This window comes from Phocoena sinus, chromosome 3 (genome assembly GCF_008692025.1).
Source record: "Phocoena sinus isolate mPhoSin1 chromosome 3, mPhoSin1.pri, whole genome shotgun sequence".
Taxonomy (NCBI): Eukaryota; Metazoa; Chordata; class Mammalia; order Artiodactyla; family Phocoenidae; genus Phocoena; species Phocoena sinus.
The window spans coordinates 138,937,923-138,955,507 of NC_045765.1; the positions used below are offsets into that span (position 1 = coordinate 138,937,923).

General features: G+C 38.5%; 1 protein-coding gene across 3 annotated transcripts; it reads right to left on the reverse strand.

Moving 5' to 3' along the window:
• Nucleotides 1–214: 214 nt before the first annotated feature.
• On the reverse strand, nt 215–13,822 carry FBXO4 (F-box protein 4). Of its 3 annotated transcripts, none has more exons than XM_032627196.1 (7): nt 13,583–13,785; nt 11,363–11,598; nt 9,096–9,316; nt 5,482–5,557; nt 5,196–5,371; nt 989–1,164; nt 217–588 (listed from the first exon to the last, which is right to left on the reverse strand). In XM_032627196.1, the coding sequence occupies exons 1-7, from the start codon at nt 13,769–13,771 to the stop codon at nt 499–501; spliced, it is 1,164 nt and encodes a 387-aa protein (XP_032483087.1). In that variant the 5' UTR covers nt 13,772–13,785; the 3' UTR covers nt 217–498. The 3 variants fall into 3 exon arrangements, with proteins under 3 accessions (XP_032483089.1, XP_032483087.1, XP_032483088.1); XM_032627197.1 differs by having other exon boundaries at nt 225–588; nt 989–1,062; nt 13,583–13,771; XM_032627198.1 differs by lacking the exon at nt 989–1,164 and having other exon boundaries at nt 215–588; nt 13,583–13,822.
• Between the last annotated feature and the right edge of the window lie 3,763 nt (nt 13,823–17,585).

A 17,585-nucleotide genomic window follows, 5' to 3' on the forward strand; every position in this document is an offset into this window, starting at 1 on the left:
GTTGTATGGCCATAATAGTAAATGAAATTCCAGTGAATATTCAGTTTTAAATAGTACATTTATTAAAAATAGTTAGAAACTTATTTTTTGATAACCAGTTAAGGACCTTTGAAAAGAACCTATTGAAAGCTTAGTAAATTTGCTATTCCCCACTATAGCAATCTTTGAAACAAAAAGAAGAGAAACCACAAAGAATGAGAGAGGCATAAACTTGTTTTTCCAGAATTTAATATTAAAAAATATATATATATGTATATATAAGTTATTTTAAAATATTAAAAGGTTCATTTTGGGGCCAAATGCTAGCACTGAAACTTTTTTCTTGTAATTAAGGTAAAAAGCAAAAATTATATTAAAAAATAGAGTAGCTACAGCTGTCCAATATAAACCCTACCTGCAAAAAGGCAGGGCAGAATGAGCTGACTTGAGCAAATATCCACATCACAACCTTAGTAACAAGTTCCAAATGCTTTCAGTTCCCAAGGTCTGAAAGGAGGATCATCTTGCATGCTTAGATTCTACTTCTTCAAGAATCCACTGAATGCCATTCAAAAAACCAGTTAAAGTTTCAGCCTCTGTATCCTGGACCTATGAGCAAATAAAAGAGATTACTGTCAATAAGAAACTGAGTGAAAAATCTTATAATTAAGTGGGACATTTTCCTGGACACTCAAAAAAGAATAGGACGAAAAAGATCCCAATAGACTTTGGGTGAGTCACTCAAGTTTGGTCTTCTAGAGAGCTTAGATTAAAAAATATCATCTTCTCTTCTGTCTTATAATTACTACCAATATGAGGTTTATTACTTATCTCAGAGGTCAGCTTTGATACCAAATATCTCCCACCAATTAAGCTACTAAAACTAACTTTTAGAATGTTATTTTATTAAAGAGAATGAGTAGAAAAGAATTTTAAAAATAAAAATCAATTAGAAAGTAGAGTGAAAAACAAAATGAGATTTTTCTCACCAGAGAAAATAGGGCCTTACCATCCATGGGTGGCTTAGATGATTCAGACGCAGCTCATGGGCCAAATAAAAACAGGGCATTCTTTTTACATTAGCTTGAGAAATACAAGATAAAACCAGCATTGGTCTTCCTGCAGATCCAAAAGCTGGATCTGTCATTGCCATAATACGAGAAAATTCATCTTGCCATTCATGTCCTAAGGAATGTAGTCAAAACCCTTAATTTGCATTACTTGTAATGACTTAAAAAATAATAAAACAAAATTAAAAACTAACAAAACAAGGGAAGCAAAAAATTACCAGGATCCAAACATAACAAACTGCCTCTATTGCTGTGTTCATTTACTGATCTTTCGTAAAACTACATTAATCAGCCTTGCAAGGACAGGAATTTAGGTGAAATCAGAGAGAACGAAAACAGTACCACTCAGATGTCTCTATGGTTTAAAAGCAAAAATACTTTGATATAGATATTTTCCTCTCACAAATTCTGTAGCTGTCACTACCCTTTCTTTCAAAGGCCATAGTTTCCAAAACTTAAACATATAATTGAGTCTAGCTTTTTTATCCAAACTGAAAATCTCTGCCTTTCATTGGAGTGTAAATCACTGACATTTTGTGGTAGGCAGAATTCTAAAATGACCCCAGTGACTCATACCCCAGTATAATCCCTTCTCCTCTGAGTGTGGGAGGAATCTGTTAATACAGTGGGATTATCACTGACATGATTAGGCTATACCATAAGACACAGCTGACTTCAAGAAAGGGAGATTAAACTCAGTGAGCCTAACCTAATCAGGTGATCCCTTAAAACAGATGAGATTCTACCTAGTGAGAGAGACTCTCCATTGCTGGATTTGAAGACAGAGGGAGTCACATGACAAGGAATGCCGATGGCCTGTGAAGCTGAGAGCTGCCCCAAGCTGACAGCCAGCAAGGAAACAGGGATCTCAGCCATACAACAGTAAAGAGCTGAATTCAGCCAATAACTGAGTGAGCTAGAAAGCAGATTTTTCCCTAGAGCCTCCAGAAAGGGATGTAACCCATCTGACACGCTAATTTCAGCCTCTGAGACCTAGGTTGAGAACCCAGCCATGCCGTGCTCAAGACTTCAGACATAGAGAACTCTGAGCTAATAAACAGATGTTGTTTTAAGCCACTAGGTTGGCAGTAATTTGTTACATATTAATAGAAAACAAATAAACATTTAATGTAATTATCAACACAGTACACTTAAATCTATCATATACCTCTTGAATTTTGACTTGTTCCATCTATTCTTTGTTCCTTTTCCTGCCTTCTTTTGAACTGACTTTTTTAATGATTCCATTTTATCTTCACCACTGGTTTATTTAACTATACCTCTGTTACACTTTGTTTTAGTGGTTGCTCAAGGATTTATAATGTATATTTTAAACTTATAACAGTCTACTTTTTTTTTTAGTTTTTATTTTATTTATTTATTTGACTGCATTGGGTCTTCGTTGCTGCGCGCAGGCTTTCCCTAGTTGTGGCAAGCGGGGGCTACTCTTCGTTGCGGTGTGCAGGCTTCTCATTGTGGTGGCTTCTCTTGTTGCAGAGCATGGGCTCTAGGCACGTGGATTTCAGTAGTTGTGGCACATGGGCTCAGTAGTTGTGGCTCGTGGGCTCTAGAGCGCAGCCTCAGTAGTTGTGGCACACGGGCTCAGTTGCTCCATGGCATGTGGGATCTTCCCAGACCATGGCTCGAACCCATGTCCCCTGCATTGACAGGTGGATTCTTAACCACTGTGCCACCAGGAAAGTCCCTAACAGTCTACTTTTAAAAAGTATTATATAACTTCACATATAGAACCTCATAATACTATATTTCCATTTCTGCCTTTCATGCTGTGTAATATTGTTACAATATATTTTATTTAAAAAATATCATAAGCCCATAATACATTGTTACTGTTTATCCTTTACATAATGATAAATAAATTAAAATTAGAAAAAAATATTTTATGTATAGCTATATTGTTTATATCCCAAGGCTCTTCATTTCTTTTTGTAGATGCAGTTTTCTACCTGGTATCATATTCTTCTGCCTGAAGTTTCCTTTAATATTTCTTATTATACAAATCTGCTGATTGAACTTTCTCAGATTTTGTTTGCCTGAAAAAAGTCTTGATTTTGCCTTCATTTTTGAAAGATGTCTTTGCTGGATATTAGATTTCCGCCCCCCTTGAATACTATAAAGATTTCCCTTCATTACCTTCTGGCTTACAGCAAAATTCTGTCAGAAAGTCTCTGTCCTTATCTTTGGCCCTCTATATGTATGTTTTGTTTTGCTCTGGTTGCCTTCAAGATATTCTCTTTACCTTTGGTTTTCATCAGTTTGGCTATGATGTATCTGTATTTTTTATTTATCAGGTTTGGAGTTCTTTGTGAATCTTGGATCTGTGGTTTATTCTCTTTCAGTAATTTTGAAATAGTTTTGGTCATTATCTGTTCAGAAATTTCTTTTTCCCTGTTCTTACTCTTTTCATGTTTTGGGACTCCAATCACATATAAATTGAATCAGGGGTCAGCATACCACACTCTGAAGATCTGTTTTTATAAATAAATTTCTTTGTGAAACAGCCATGTCCATTCATTTGCAAACTGTCTATGGCTACTTTTGCACTATAATAGCAGAGGTGAGTAACTGTGACAGACTGTATGGCTCACATGTCTAAAATATTTACTATATGGACCTTTAAGAAGATGCCAACCCGGGCTTCCCTGGTGGTGCAGTGGTTGAGAGTCCGCCTGCCGATGCAGGGGACATGGGTTCGTGCCCCAGTCCGGGAAGATCCCACATGCCGCAGAGCGGCTAGGCCCGTGAACCATGGCCGCTGAGCCTGCGCGTCCGGAGCCTGTGCTCCACAATGGGAGAGACCACAGCAGTGAGAGGCCCGCGTACAGCAAAAAAAAAAAAAAAAAAAGAAAATGCCAACCCCTGAGTTAGATCACTTAATAGGTTCCCCCAGCTCTTGAATGTTTTGTCCTCCACCCCTACTCTTTTTTCTCTTTGTGTTTTAATTTGGGTAATTTCAATTGATCTATCTTCACATTCACAAAAGGTTTCCTTTGTTAAGATGTCCACTGAAGGAACTGTTCACCTGTTATCATATTTAGCATTCCCATTTTACTTTTTCATAGCTTCCTTCTCTCTGCTGAAAATCCCTATTTGTTCACATATATTGTCCATCTTTTCCACTAGATTCTTTAACATATTAATCATAGTTCTTTTAATGTCTCTTTCTGAGAGGGCTAACATCCAGGCCATCTCTGTGTCTAATTCCATTGAATGCTTTATCACTTGACAATGGGTCATTTCATTTTGATATTTTTTTGTATCTTATAATTTTTAATTTAATGCCAGATGTTTTATGTGGAAGAACAGAAGAGACTGAGGTAAAGAATTTACTTCTAGAAATGGACACGATTATTCTGTTAGGCCATTAATGCAGCAGGATGAGTCCAGCTAGTCAGTAATTGAGCTGGATTTGGCTTTTGTTGCTATAGTTAATTTCAGTGCACCATAAACTGTAAATTCTTTCAGCAGTGGGATGCTGCTATCTTGTTCCGAGTGAGAATAATATATTGTATATTTATACCCTACTTTATTCACAGAGGATTTGGGAAAGAAATTACAATACTGGCTTGTGGCCCAATAGTATTCTATTTTCATGCTATTTATCACACTGTGAATGGCAATTATTCAGAATATATGGATAGTGTTCTTAACTAATCTACTTAAAGTAAACACTCCACCCCACACATCTCTCTACTCTCTGGATAATTAAAATAAAGGTAAAATTTTTCATTTACCTGCATGAATTATTTGAATAGGGCCAAAAGCAGACAAAACACCAATAACAAAAAGTGTAGACGCATACAACAACAAAAAAACACTATGTAGTTATAGTATCAAACTTCGGTGTGCATCAGAATTCTGTAAAGCTTGTTAAAAAAACAGATGCCCAAGACACAACCCAAATCTATGAGTCATAATCCACCAGGGTAGGAATCAGGCAGCTGCGTTTTTAACAAGATCCCTCAGTGATCCTAATGCACATCAAGTTTTGGGAATCCAATATTAACAGTAATAACAGAATCACATTGATAAAATTAGCCATGATATTCTTAACAAGCCACAGTAAAGCCTAAAAACATATTTGCTTTGCAAAGAAAGCACTGTTAAAAACAAAATAATACTTACTTTTATGAGCTTCAGCATTTGCAACATAGATGAACCCATCAACAACTTCACACACCTTCTGAATTTGTGGAATTACACTGTACCGGCTTCCCTGTTGATCATCCCCTTCATTCTGTATACTGAACATCTTGTTAACTGCACTTGTATGTTCTTCTCTTGCTCTATCTCTTTCCTTCCTATAAGAAAAATGTAAATACAGAACATAAACAGACACTATACAGACTTCACCCCCCTAAAATATTCCATTACTGATGTCTCAGATAGGTTGCCAAGTAGGTAGCCTTACCTTGTAGTTGAATATAATATTAGGATGTTGAATTTATGTTGGTTGCTCAACTGAAAACTGACTCCTGATCCAATACCTAAAGGAGAAAATTACAGTTATCAAAACAAGTCATTAATAAAGACAGCAAAAGATGAGAATGAAAAAAATTACTTGGTATAAGTAAAAAGAGTAAATGAAAAACTATGACAAGTGATATATATAGCTTTGGAATAAAATGAAATGTTTGTGTTGAAGAAAAGATGCCGTAAGCAATTTTTATTCACATAGTAATAAACTATGGATATAGAAGAAAAAACTGCTAGGCTTTAACATTCCTTTTTTTTTTTTTTTTGCGGTACTTGGGCCTCCCACTGCTGCGGCCTCTCCTGGCCTCTCCCATTGCGGAGCACAGGCTCCGGACGCGCAGGCTCAGCGGCCATGGCTCACGGGCGCAGCCGCTCCGCGGCACGTGGGATCCTCCCAGACCGGGGCACGAACCCGTGTCCCCTGCATCTCAACCACTGCGCCACCAGGGAAGCCCTAACATTCCTTTTTATACCATCATCACTATCATCATTAACTTTATCATCATCCTCTCAGTAGCAGCTGCATCGTAACAGCTACTACTATTTATCCTCAAGACTAAGGCTTAGTTTCACTTCTTTTATGTTTCTCATTAGTCTTATACTCCACGTACACATTCAACCAAATGGCTTTTTTCCCCCACTCTGAAAAGCTGTTTTTAAATTCATGGCACCTTAGAAAACTGAGGAAATATGGTAGACACTGAAATTTTGAATTGGACTTGGGCTACAATCCTGAATTTGCCACATATGCCCATGTTTCTGTGAGCCTTCTTTGACATCAAAATATAGAAATAATACACACTTTTTAGGGTTATTGTAAGCATTAAATGAGATCACATATGTAAAACACCTACGGAGTGACTGGTAAGTAACAGGTGCTAAACACTATCTTCTTACTATTTTATATCTAAATCATTCAACATTGTCATTTGTCCTTCTTTCTTAACTCCTTCCCTCCTTTGGCTGTGTTAACACTACAGGGCTGATTCTCCTCTTGCCTCCTGGAAAGATCCTTTTCCTCTTCCTTGGCTTTACCTCTTTTTGCTATATAAATGTCCTCTTAGATCTGTCTACTTCTCTCCATCCTCACCCCCACCTTTTAGTTTAAATTATCTCTCACCTGGACTTCTGTAATCATTTCTAACTAGTCTCCTAAATCCACTTCTGCCCCCTACTATCCATTCTTATGACAGCAGCTGGAGAGATTGCTTTAAAATGCATTTAATTACATCTCTTCCCTTCAAAGCCCCTGCTCTTCAGATAAACAAAATTTTAATATAATCTGGCCTCTACTTACCTCATTAGGACAACGCCATCTTTCATATCCTTAATCCCTGCATAACCACTCTAGGTATTTAAAGCAGCTATGCCGTGCCATCTTATGTCACCATTCTGGGCAACACATATATAGAGATCTTGGTGGCTGGGACTGCAAGCATCCCAGGCAAAGTGGCCCTAGTCCTCCCGCCACCAGGGGCCTCCCAAGAGAGATCACAGAAACAAATTCTACCACGTCTCTAATCTTTGTTTACATCAGTTTAACTTCCAGAAATTACCCTCTCAACACATCTAACCTCAGCCCAGTATGATTCTCATGTTGTTTTGCCCCACCTTGCCAATGATTCATCCCTCCACTCTTCCCTGACCTTGCAGGGTCTGAGGCACAATTAGATGGGCAATTTCAAACAATCACTCCAGCTGCTGTCTGGAGAATGAAACTGCCATTTCACAATCAGCAAATTTCCCCATATCCCCAACCTCTTCTTGAAGGGTTCCTTCCACCTCATGGCCCTACCTGAAACTAGCCTGTCCCTAGGTGCCACTTCTCTTAACAGTGGGGTCTCAAGTAACAAAGTTACCTATTCTCTCACATCTCAGGGTAAAGAGATGAGGTGAATGGTCTCTTTACTCCTCAATGCCATGTCTTAACCATTACTCACCAACCCTCTTGAAAAAACTCCATCTCTCTGAGACACGCACACCATTTAGCTGTAATACCATCTCCTGTCCTTAACCTTGTCATTTATGAATCTCCTTTTGATAATCCCTTCCTCCAAACATTCACTGATGATTTCAGCACCTGGCTTACAATATTCCTCTCTATACTCAGAAATTTCCAAGTCCATGTGGACTTCATATGATTCCCAAATCTTCATTTCTAGCCCAGATCTTTCTCTTGAGATATGGATGCATAAAGTAATCCATAAAGTCATTCGTTCATTCACTCATCAAATGTACATTGAATGCCTACTATGTGCCTGGCACCACAGCTAAGAATAAAGCTGACAAGTTTTCTGCCCTAATGGAGCTTCCATTCAAGTGGCTAGCTTATAGCAGGCATCTCTACTTGTATCAAAAGTTTCTCTTCCTCCTGTGTTTCCTTAACCTAGTGAATGGCACCATCATCCAATATGAAAATCAGACCAAAAACCAGGAATTATCCGTATTACTGCTAACACACATTGAGTCAATTCTATATCCTTCATATTTTTATCACAATATTGTAGTGGTTTCTTAACTTCTAATCAAGTCTCCACTCAGGAGCCAGAGTGATCTATCCAAAATGCCATCTTGATCATCTTACTTCTCTGCTTAAAATCCTTCAACAAATGCTTGACATACAAGCGTCTTCTCACCTGGCCCCACTCTGGACACACAGAGCTACTTCAAGTGTGTCATGCACACTCAGAACTTTGGGATTTCAGAAATGTAGTTCTCACTGCTTAGAATATTTTACCCTTTTTTTTTGATGGCCTACCCCTACTTATCCTATTGACTCATGTAAGGCATCAGGTTCAATGCAGAGCTTTCTCTGACCCTTACCTTTCTACACAGGAGCTAATTACACCACATTCTAATCACCTGTATACATGTCTCTGCCCTCCTTTAGACCAAGTACCTTTCAGGGCAAACAGGAGATTTCTGATGTTGTTTGTTTTAAATCTCTGCATCTTTAGTATCTAATGGGTACTCTCAATAAATGAATAAATAAAGCACAAGCTAGTTTACACTGTTATGCATGTTTATTATACATCCTGCTTACGAAACTAACTCCATGGCTGTTGTTGCTATTGTTTATCATAGAAATAAAGGTAAGGTGATAATTTAGCTCTTTTTTGAAATTCCAATATATATCAAAGTACTTTGCATATAGTAGGTGCTGAATGGATTTTGCTGTTAACATTCTTTTAAAATATGGTAAATGTACAAATATAACTTTTTTTTATAACATCTTTATTGGAGTATAACTGCTTTACAGTGGTGTGTTAGTTTCTGCTTTATAGCAAACAAATATAACATTTTGACAACATACAATTTGCTTTCACATAATCTCATATTCTGGACTGAGAAAGTAAGAGAAAGCTTACCTCTTATAAAAAGTAAATTAATTCTTTCAGTCCATAGAGACCTGAGGGCTCCCATGCACCAAATTAGTATATTTCATTACAACAAAGAATTAATTTAAAAACTAATTTTTTTCTATTTAACATTAGAGTCAAGCTCAAAGTGTTTGAATTATTATGTACTGTAGATTAACATGAAAATTACCATCAATCTGCCTCTGAGGCAAACCAGCTGTTGGGCAAAGCTCCTCGGAAGACATCAAGCTCAACACCAAAGATGTATTTAGTTCTTCCAAACCTGGTCCAAACATGGCAAATCGTGGTTCATTCTGAATGATCAATGAGTGTAAAAATGAGGTGACAGCTCCATACATAGGACGGCTAGATTTTGAGGCTCTTCTTGTATATGGACAGCACATTTTATAGCTGTATAAAATTGTCACAATTAGAAAATTAACACAAACACTTACTTAGCCAGTTATTCATTCAACAATATATAATGTATTGAGAACTTGCTAGACAAAAGGGATATAATGATTATACAGTCCCAATCCTCATGGAGGGCAGTGGAGGACAGGCACCATTATAATACGTATGCCGAGTTTCATGACAGAAAAAAGCACAAGATGCTATGGGAGTAGTAGTGGTCTAGTAGCTGAGGAGGTCTTCCTTGGGAATCAGTTACTTACTTTCTAATTTTTCATTTAGATTCTCTCATGAAACACTTGGTCTAACACGTGTTTCAATGCTTAAAATTCACTACATAAAGCAGTGATTCTCAACCTGGGGAGATCTTGCACCCCCAGGGAACATTTCCTAAGGTCTAGAGTCCAGGGATGCTGTTAAACATCGTACAATGCACACAAAAGACAGTTCCCATAACATCTGGTCCAAAATGTCAACAGTGCCAAGACTGAGAAACTCTGTACTAAACATAAACTACATAGTTAGTATAAATGTCCCTAGAGATAAAAAAGAAAAAAAATTACTAAAGCTACCAATATAACCAAATTTCTTAGGGTACTTCTATTAACAGTAACAGTTCAATAAGTATTAATCACAGGGCAGCTCAAATGTTCCTTATAGGTAACCTGGCAAACTAAGAATCATGTGAAAGAAACGACTCAACTTTTTCAATAGCTATAAATTTCTAAACTAGCAATTCAACATGTTATCAAAAATTAAAACAAAGTTACTCAAATCAAAATAAAACCTAAAGCCCTTTAAATCGAGCTGGTTAAGACAACAACTAACGTTACATGACAATCATCTTTACTTAGGAACCTTGTAATTCAAGAAGGGAAAAAAAATCAACTTTGCAGCTATGTAGATCTGGCCAAGCCTCACCACTTTAATTAGTCATATAAGCCACTTATAGTCTAAACTTCAGTTTTTTCATCTGCATTATCTGAACAATAACAATCAATCCAGGGTCGTAAGGATCAGAAATAATTTATATGATCACAAATGGTCGTTATTACGATTATTACTATCCCTAGGAAAACGTGGTTCCACAGCACACAGAAACACTTGATGTTATGGTTGGCTGTGGGACAATGAAGAGGTAACACTAGCAAGTGAGAGTACAGTAGCACTTGTTAAAATTACATACATGTATATTTTAATCAAGTAGTCTCACAAGACTTGATGTAATGGCATCTGTATTGAAATAAGGAAAGATGCTGAATAACTTAAAATATGAAAAAAAGTCCCACATGTAGCTATTAAATCTACCACAGGAAAACAATTCTTACCTAACGCACAAATATTCTTTAAATTTTACTTACAATGTCTTAAATTTGGGGCTCTTAATAAAACAGGTTATATCCAGAAATAACGACATTACAGTCCCTTACAAATTATACGACCTTAGACAAATCCATAACCATGCAGAACCTTCATTCCACATCCATAACACAAGGAAAATACCTTCTTATTGCGTGAGAATTAAATAAGTAAACATACATAAAACATCCATCATAGAATCCAATACACTATAGTTGCTCAACAAAATTAATTCTCTCTAATACATGATATTCGAAAATGTCAATGCATTTGGGTGATAACAAAATCTTATTTCCCAGAAACTTAAGAATGGTTTTCTTCCATGCAAAAGAACTCCTGTCTGAACTCTGGCCTTTCCTTCTCTGGACATGGAAAAGTATTTATTTTAACAAAATGTGTTCTAAAGATAATGAAAATTTTAAGAAGTGTTTTACTTCTTGCCATATAAACTATCTATAATTATTCGAATACTCTACTTAGGTACTACAGGGAAATAACAAAATGTGAATGCTAAAAGGGTTCTATGAAGGAAGTTATTTTACCTAACCCCCAATTTTTACAAAAGGACACTCAGACTCAAAATTCATGCAACAAATTAGTAGGAGGGCCAAGACTAACTTAGACTACTGACTTGTAATATAGTCAAATTTAATATCTTCTTTTTAATTCGTAAAACTAGATACTTACACTGCCATGTAGTCAAAAAATGCACCATCAGTGACCTCAGATATAGGCTTTTTTAAGATTTCTAGATCTGGAAGAGACTTCCAGTCAACAGATGACCAAGAAGGAAGATCCCGCAACAGAAAATATCTCCACAGAATTGCATCTCGTACAGTTTCATTCCAATAATGACTTGTACTTCCCAAATGACATAGATCATGAGGTGAAAGAAATGACAAAATATATAGCTGTACATCAATCTGAAACAGAGGGAAGCAGCAAGTAGGTTAAAGGGATGAATAATTTGTCTTGGTAAAAAGTTTTTTTTAAATAATACATTACAGGGACTTTTAAAAATAATAAATTACAGGGACTTCCCTGTTGGTGCAGTGGTTAAGAATCCGCCTGCCAATGCTGGGAACACGGGTTCGAGCCCTGGTCCAGGAAGATGCCACATGCCGCGGGGCAACCAAGCCCGTGCGCTACAACTACTGAGCCTGCGCTCTAGAGCCTGCGAGCCACAACTACTGAAGCCGTCACTCCTAGAGCCCATGCTCCGCAACAGGAGAAGCCACCGCAATGAGAAGCGCGCGCACCTCAATGAAGAGTAGTCCCGGCTCACCACAACTAGAGAAAGCCCACGCACAGCAACGAAGACCCAATGCAGCCAAAAATAAATAAATTTATATTAAAAAAATAAATAAAAAATTAAAAATAAATAATTATATTATACTAGGAAACCAAAGGTCAACTGAACAGTGTATCATTTGAATAATTAAATCTATCATGATAAATGACAAAATTAACAGTTTTTATACTAAATAACAAAAAATCAACTTAACAGTCTTTTTTTTTTTTTTGCAGCGGCATGTGGAACTTCCCTGACCACGGATGGAACCTGTGCCCCTTGCAGTGGAAGCACAGTCTTAACCACTGGACCACCAGGGAAATCAACAGTCATTATTTTTAATGATGAAATCTATCATGCTGAAGTTATTTCCTGTCTCAGGACAGAATCATAATGAACATTTCATTTTTGACACATGGAAACATTCCTGAAATACCTCCCATTGTTCTGGTAGTTTTCAAGTAAAATAAGCACTTCATTTAATTTTTCCTTATGGATATTCTGCTCCACCATTTATCTGAATGAACTTCTTAATGAAATAATTTATTCTTCAAAATAAAATCTTTATCAAGCGTACAAACTTCTGATTTTATCATTACATCAAATCAAAGAGTAAATCTGTCACCTGAGTTCTTCTGTAAAATCTGTTATTTCAGAGAACCTCTGCAAGGAGAACCATGGAGGCAACCTAAGCCTGAAGTTTTTTAATTTCTGATGGACCTCAGAGAGTCAACAGTCCAGCTGAGATACAGCACTTTAATAATTTCTAAGAAATTCTCCTCTCTCCGTTTTCCTATCTACCTGAAAAGTTTAACAACGAAAAATGTGTGTAATTCTCGTGGCCTGCTGTAACTTGAGGCCCTTGTAACTTAGTCATTTACTTTCCCGCATTTTTTTAAGATTTTTTTTTGATGTGTACCATATTTAAAGTCTTTATTGAATTTGTTACCATACTGCTTCTGTTTTATGATTTGGTTTTTTGGCCAGAGGCATGTGGGATCTTAGCTCCCCACCAGGGATCCACCTGCACCCCCTGCAGTGGAAAGTGAAGTCTTAACCACTGGACCGCCAGGGAAATCCCTAGTCATCTACTTTCAATTGTCAGTTTTGTCACTTGAAATACAGGTAAGATAACAGTCGCAAAATCCTAGGAGAGTGTGTGTTTTGCGGGACCGCCAGGTGTTTCGGTACATGGAAGCTGGGATGATAGATGCTGAGAACACAAGACACTGGACGCTTTCCATGATTTCCAGAACGTCTGGCATGGTCTCCGCGTTTCCTTAACCTGATGTTCAGGGTGCCCCAGTCCCTAGACCTGTTTTTGGGGTAGAAGACCGGAGGGTGACCTGGCTGGTTGCCAGGGCACAACCTGCAGGTGAGTTTCGGGGCGACCTTCGGCCCAGCTGCGGGGCACCACGGGTCAACGCCAAGGCGTTTCTGCTCAACTGCTGCCCCCAGGTGACGACACTGCCCGGAATGGCTGCAGGGACGGGGCCAGACACAGGCCGAGCCCAGGGAGGCTCCCCCCGCCCCCGCCGCGGCCCCCAAAGGCCGCCCCGGCGAGCGCCCCTCCCGGCCCGGCCCGCGGTCCTCCGCGGGTGGCGGCCGACGCTCACCGGCAGCCGCGTTAGCGAGCTGGCCTTCTCGTCCGCCTCCTCCGGGGAGGACCTCGGAGCCGCCCTCTCCTTGCCCACCGACTGCCAGAAGTTCCTCCAGCCGCTGAGGATGGCAGCCTCCAGGCGGCTCCAGTCGCTGTGGTGAGGCTGAGGGGTGACGCCTCCTTTGCGCGGCTCGCTTCCCGCCATGGCTGCCGACGCCGCACGTGACGCGCCGCAGGGTGACGCCGGCGTGTCAGTCCCCTGCTCCCCGCCCCGCCCCGCCTCCGCTCCCTCCCTTCCCCCACCCCCCGTTGCCGCCTCCATCCCCCCAAGCCCCCGCACCCCCGGCGGAGAGGCCTCCAGAGACGGGGACAGAACTGAGAGATGGCCCGATTGAGCGTGGTTCCCAGTTGAGCTTGAGGTTCCAGCCGACAATCACTGCTACCCTCACTCCACGCCTCAACCTTAGGCGCGCTGACCTCACCCGTTGGTATAAAATCTCTCGCCCTTTGACCCTTTATAACTTCGTTACTTCACCCAAGGTGGGTCCCTCTGTCTGGGACCCATTTCCACTTTGCCTGGGTCTGGGAGACTCTTACTTATGCAAAAGATGGGGGCCCTCTTCCACTATCTGGGGCTTAGTATCTCTACGTAATCTGGTTTAAACTGTCAACCAGCACTTGAGTGCAATTTCCAGGCCATGCAGCTATCCCTTCTCTTCGTGAGAATATTCAAATATGGAAATTTCTAAATTTCAGAATCAGCCTCCGTCCACCATTGTCTTGTCAATTGTCAAAATCTTCTCTCACATATTACCCAAATCACCCATTTAAAAAATTAATCTATTTTTTGTTGCAACTTTTTTATTTAAGCATAGTTGATTTACAGTGTTGTGTTAATTTCTGCTAGACAGCAAATTGATTCAGTTATACATATATACATTCTTTTTTATATTCTTTTCTATTATGGTTTAGCACAGGCTATTGAATACAGTTCCCTGTGCGGTTCAGTAGGACCTTGTTGTTTATCCATTCTATATATAATAGTTTGCATCTGCTAACCCAGAACTCCCACTCCATCCCTCCCCCACGCCTTGGCAACCACAAGTCTGTTCTCTATGTCTGTGAGTCTGTTTCTATTTTGTAGATATGTTCATTTGTGTCATATTTTAGATTCCACATATAAGTGGTATCTTTATGGTATTTGTCTTTCCCTGTCTGACTTACTTCACTTAGTATGGTAATCTATAGGTCCATCCATGTTGCTGCAAATGGCATTATTCTTTTTTATGGCTGAGTAATATTCCATTGTATATATATGTACCACATCTTATTTATCCATTCATCTGCCAATGGACATTTAGGTTGTTTCCATGTCTTGGCTATTGTGAATAGTGCTACTATGAACATAGAAGTGCAGTATTTTTTGAATTTTAGTTTTGTCCAGATATATGTCTAAGAGTGGGAAATTAATCCCATTTTTTAATAGTCTTCAAAATAGAAGACAGGATCAGCAACTTCATAAAACCATTCAGGTCTTTAAGGATCATGATAGGCTACAGGGAACATATACATACCTTGTGTGTATGTACAAATATTTAAAGACATACATATATTTAACATAATATATATTCACCTCTCTGCCTCTCTCTCCCTATCTGTATCTATATCCATATTTTATCTATATTCCACATAGCAGAGTGCCATAATGCTTAACGGACACAGGGCTTATCGGTTTGTATTTGCACTTCAAAAGTAAATATCTGGGGATCTAAATGTCAAATAACAGAAACTCAATAAAGCCCAATAACTGAGGTTCTGTGAGATCTGAATTTAGTTTCATTATTTATCTTGCATGCCATTGCCAGGGGCCAATAACCAACCCAACTGAAGGCTTAGTTCTGTGAGGCTGTCCAGACCAGAAAAAGAGCCATGAATTAATTGGCATTCCTCCTACCTCTCTAGGAACAAGAAAGAACTAACACAAGAAAAAAAAAAAATCAGTTTAGGGCTTCCCTGGTGGCGCAGTGGTTGAGAGTCCGCCTGCCGATGCAGGGGACACGGGTTCGTGCCCCGGTCCGGGAGGATCCCACATACCGTGGAGCGGCTGGGCCCGTGAGCCATGGCCGCTGAGCCTGCGCGTCTAGAGCCTGTGCTCCGCAACGGGAGAGGCCACAACAGTGAGAGGCCCACGTACTGCGGAAAAAAAAAAAAAAAAAAAAAAAAAAAAAATCAGTTTAAGTATGAAGTACTGAAATGGTTCTAAGCTTTCTTAGAAAGAAAGTGACATTTGTAAAATAATGTGTTCAAATAATTTTTTATTATGGAAAAATTTGAATACATATATATATAGGAATATGAGTGAATAATAAAATGAAATAAACTGTATTTACTAGCTAAGATTCTAGTTACCAATGATTGTTTTTTGTTTACAAGGTGCAAAATGTTGCTTTTCAAATTTTGTAATTCCTTTTATTAGATGAATTAAAGAAAAATTGTCCCTCATCAACCATTTGACTGCCCTGCCCAAGATCTGAATCGGCCTTATCTCTAAGGAGCCCTAGTTATTTTTAATGGGTAATGGTATTTAGACATTATTTAATGGTCTTCATGCTGTTATTTCCCATTCAAATTTAGAATTACAGAATTTTTACTTACCTTATTCAGTTTCATGTCTCTTTTCTCTTACACTGAAAATCCTCAATACATTTCTGATTTTCATAGTTATTAACAATATAAGTACCGAGGAGTTTGATTTCTTTCCAGCTCCTTTTGCCCTTGGGGATATCCCACTAGGGGTGTGAAAATTTTGTGCTTTAAAGATAACTGATACATTCCTGTGTGTTGAAGCCACCAACTTGCTACATAATTACAGCTCATTTGTTTCATTTTGCTTTGGATTTTTAGGGGTTTTCTTTCATTCTGATGTAAAAAATACAAAATTCAGCATATATTCAGAGAAGTCTAGTTTCCATCCTGATCCCCTCCAACTGGTTCCTCTGACCCCATCTCCCACTTCCACCATAGGTAACCATTTTTTTAAAGTTTTTTTTTTTTAAATATAAGCAAACAAGATTATTACACATTTATACTCTTTCTTAAATAAATAGTACTATACACCTTCTCCATCTTGTTTTTCACTTAATATGGCCACTCCATAGCATTTTACAGAAATATTCCTCTTTGGTTTTTAAAGCTACATGCTACTCAGTCATGTGGATTTACCAGTTTAATCTATTTTTAAATAGGGTATCCATAATATTTAGATGACTAATATTAATTAAATGCATCTGACTTGTGAGATAAGAGACCAAAAGCTAAGAGTGAGACCAGAAGCCAAGTCAGTCAAGCTGATTGGTAAATGTGGAAGTTCGTATACAGCAGGTATATATACATTTGGAGTCTGAGGCTGAAAACTTCTGAAAATTAATTGACCGTTTTCTCCCAGCCACACTTATTACAAACATTTAAGATGCCTATACAGCCAGTGATTTCTTCTCTGAAAACTTCTCATTTAGAATGGCCACCACCACTTGTACTGAGCAAAGGGCAGTGAGTGCTCACTGGTCAGAACAAGAATTTGTCACTCAATTATTCTGGTTCATGAGTATTATGGTATTTTTTAGCATGATGAGTGAGGTGTGCCAATACATAGAACTGGCCATTAAGGAAAATAACTTTTGAGCTCTTACCATGTGCTAGGCATTGAACTAAGCACTCTGAATATTAACTCATTTATTCTTCGATAACCCGTGAAGTAGATATTATTATTATTCCTGTGTTAATAAAATGCTAAGGCACAGAAAGGTTAAATAATTTATATGGAATCACACAGCTAGGAAACAACAGAGCTGGGATTTAATCAGGCCTCTACCCATATTCCTAACCACTAAACCACCCTGTCTGAAAGTTATCAGGACCAGAAGAAATAATATCGTCAGTATGTTACCAAACCAAACTTGGGTCCATTTGCCCTTATGCAGTAAAGCCAATCTATTGACACTAGGTTGTGGTGAAGGTAA

Coding starts and splice junctions, on each gene's coding strand:
- FBXO4 (XM_032627196.1), bottom strand. CDS start 13,771: ATGGCGGGAAGCGAGCCGCGCAAAGGAGGCGTCACCCCTCAGCCTCAC. Junction 11,599..13,582: donor GCTCGCTAACGCGGCTGCCG/GTGAGCGTCGGC, acceptor CCTCTGTTTCAG/ATTGATGTACAGCTATATAT. Junction 9,317..11,362: donor TTTTTTGACTACATGGCAGT/GTAAGTATCTAG, acceptor AATTTTATACAG/CTATAAAATGTGCTGTCCAT.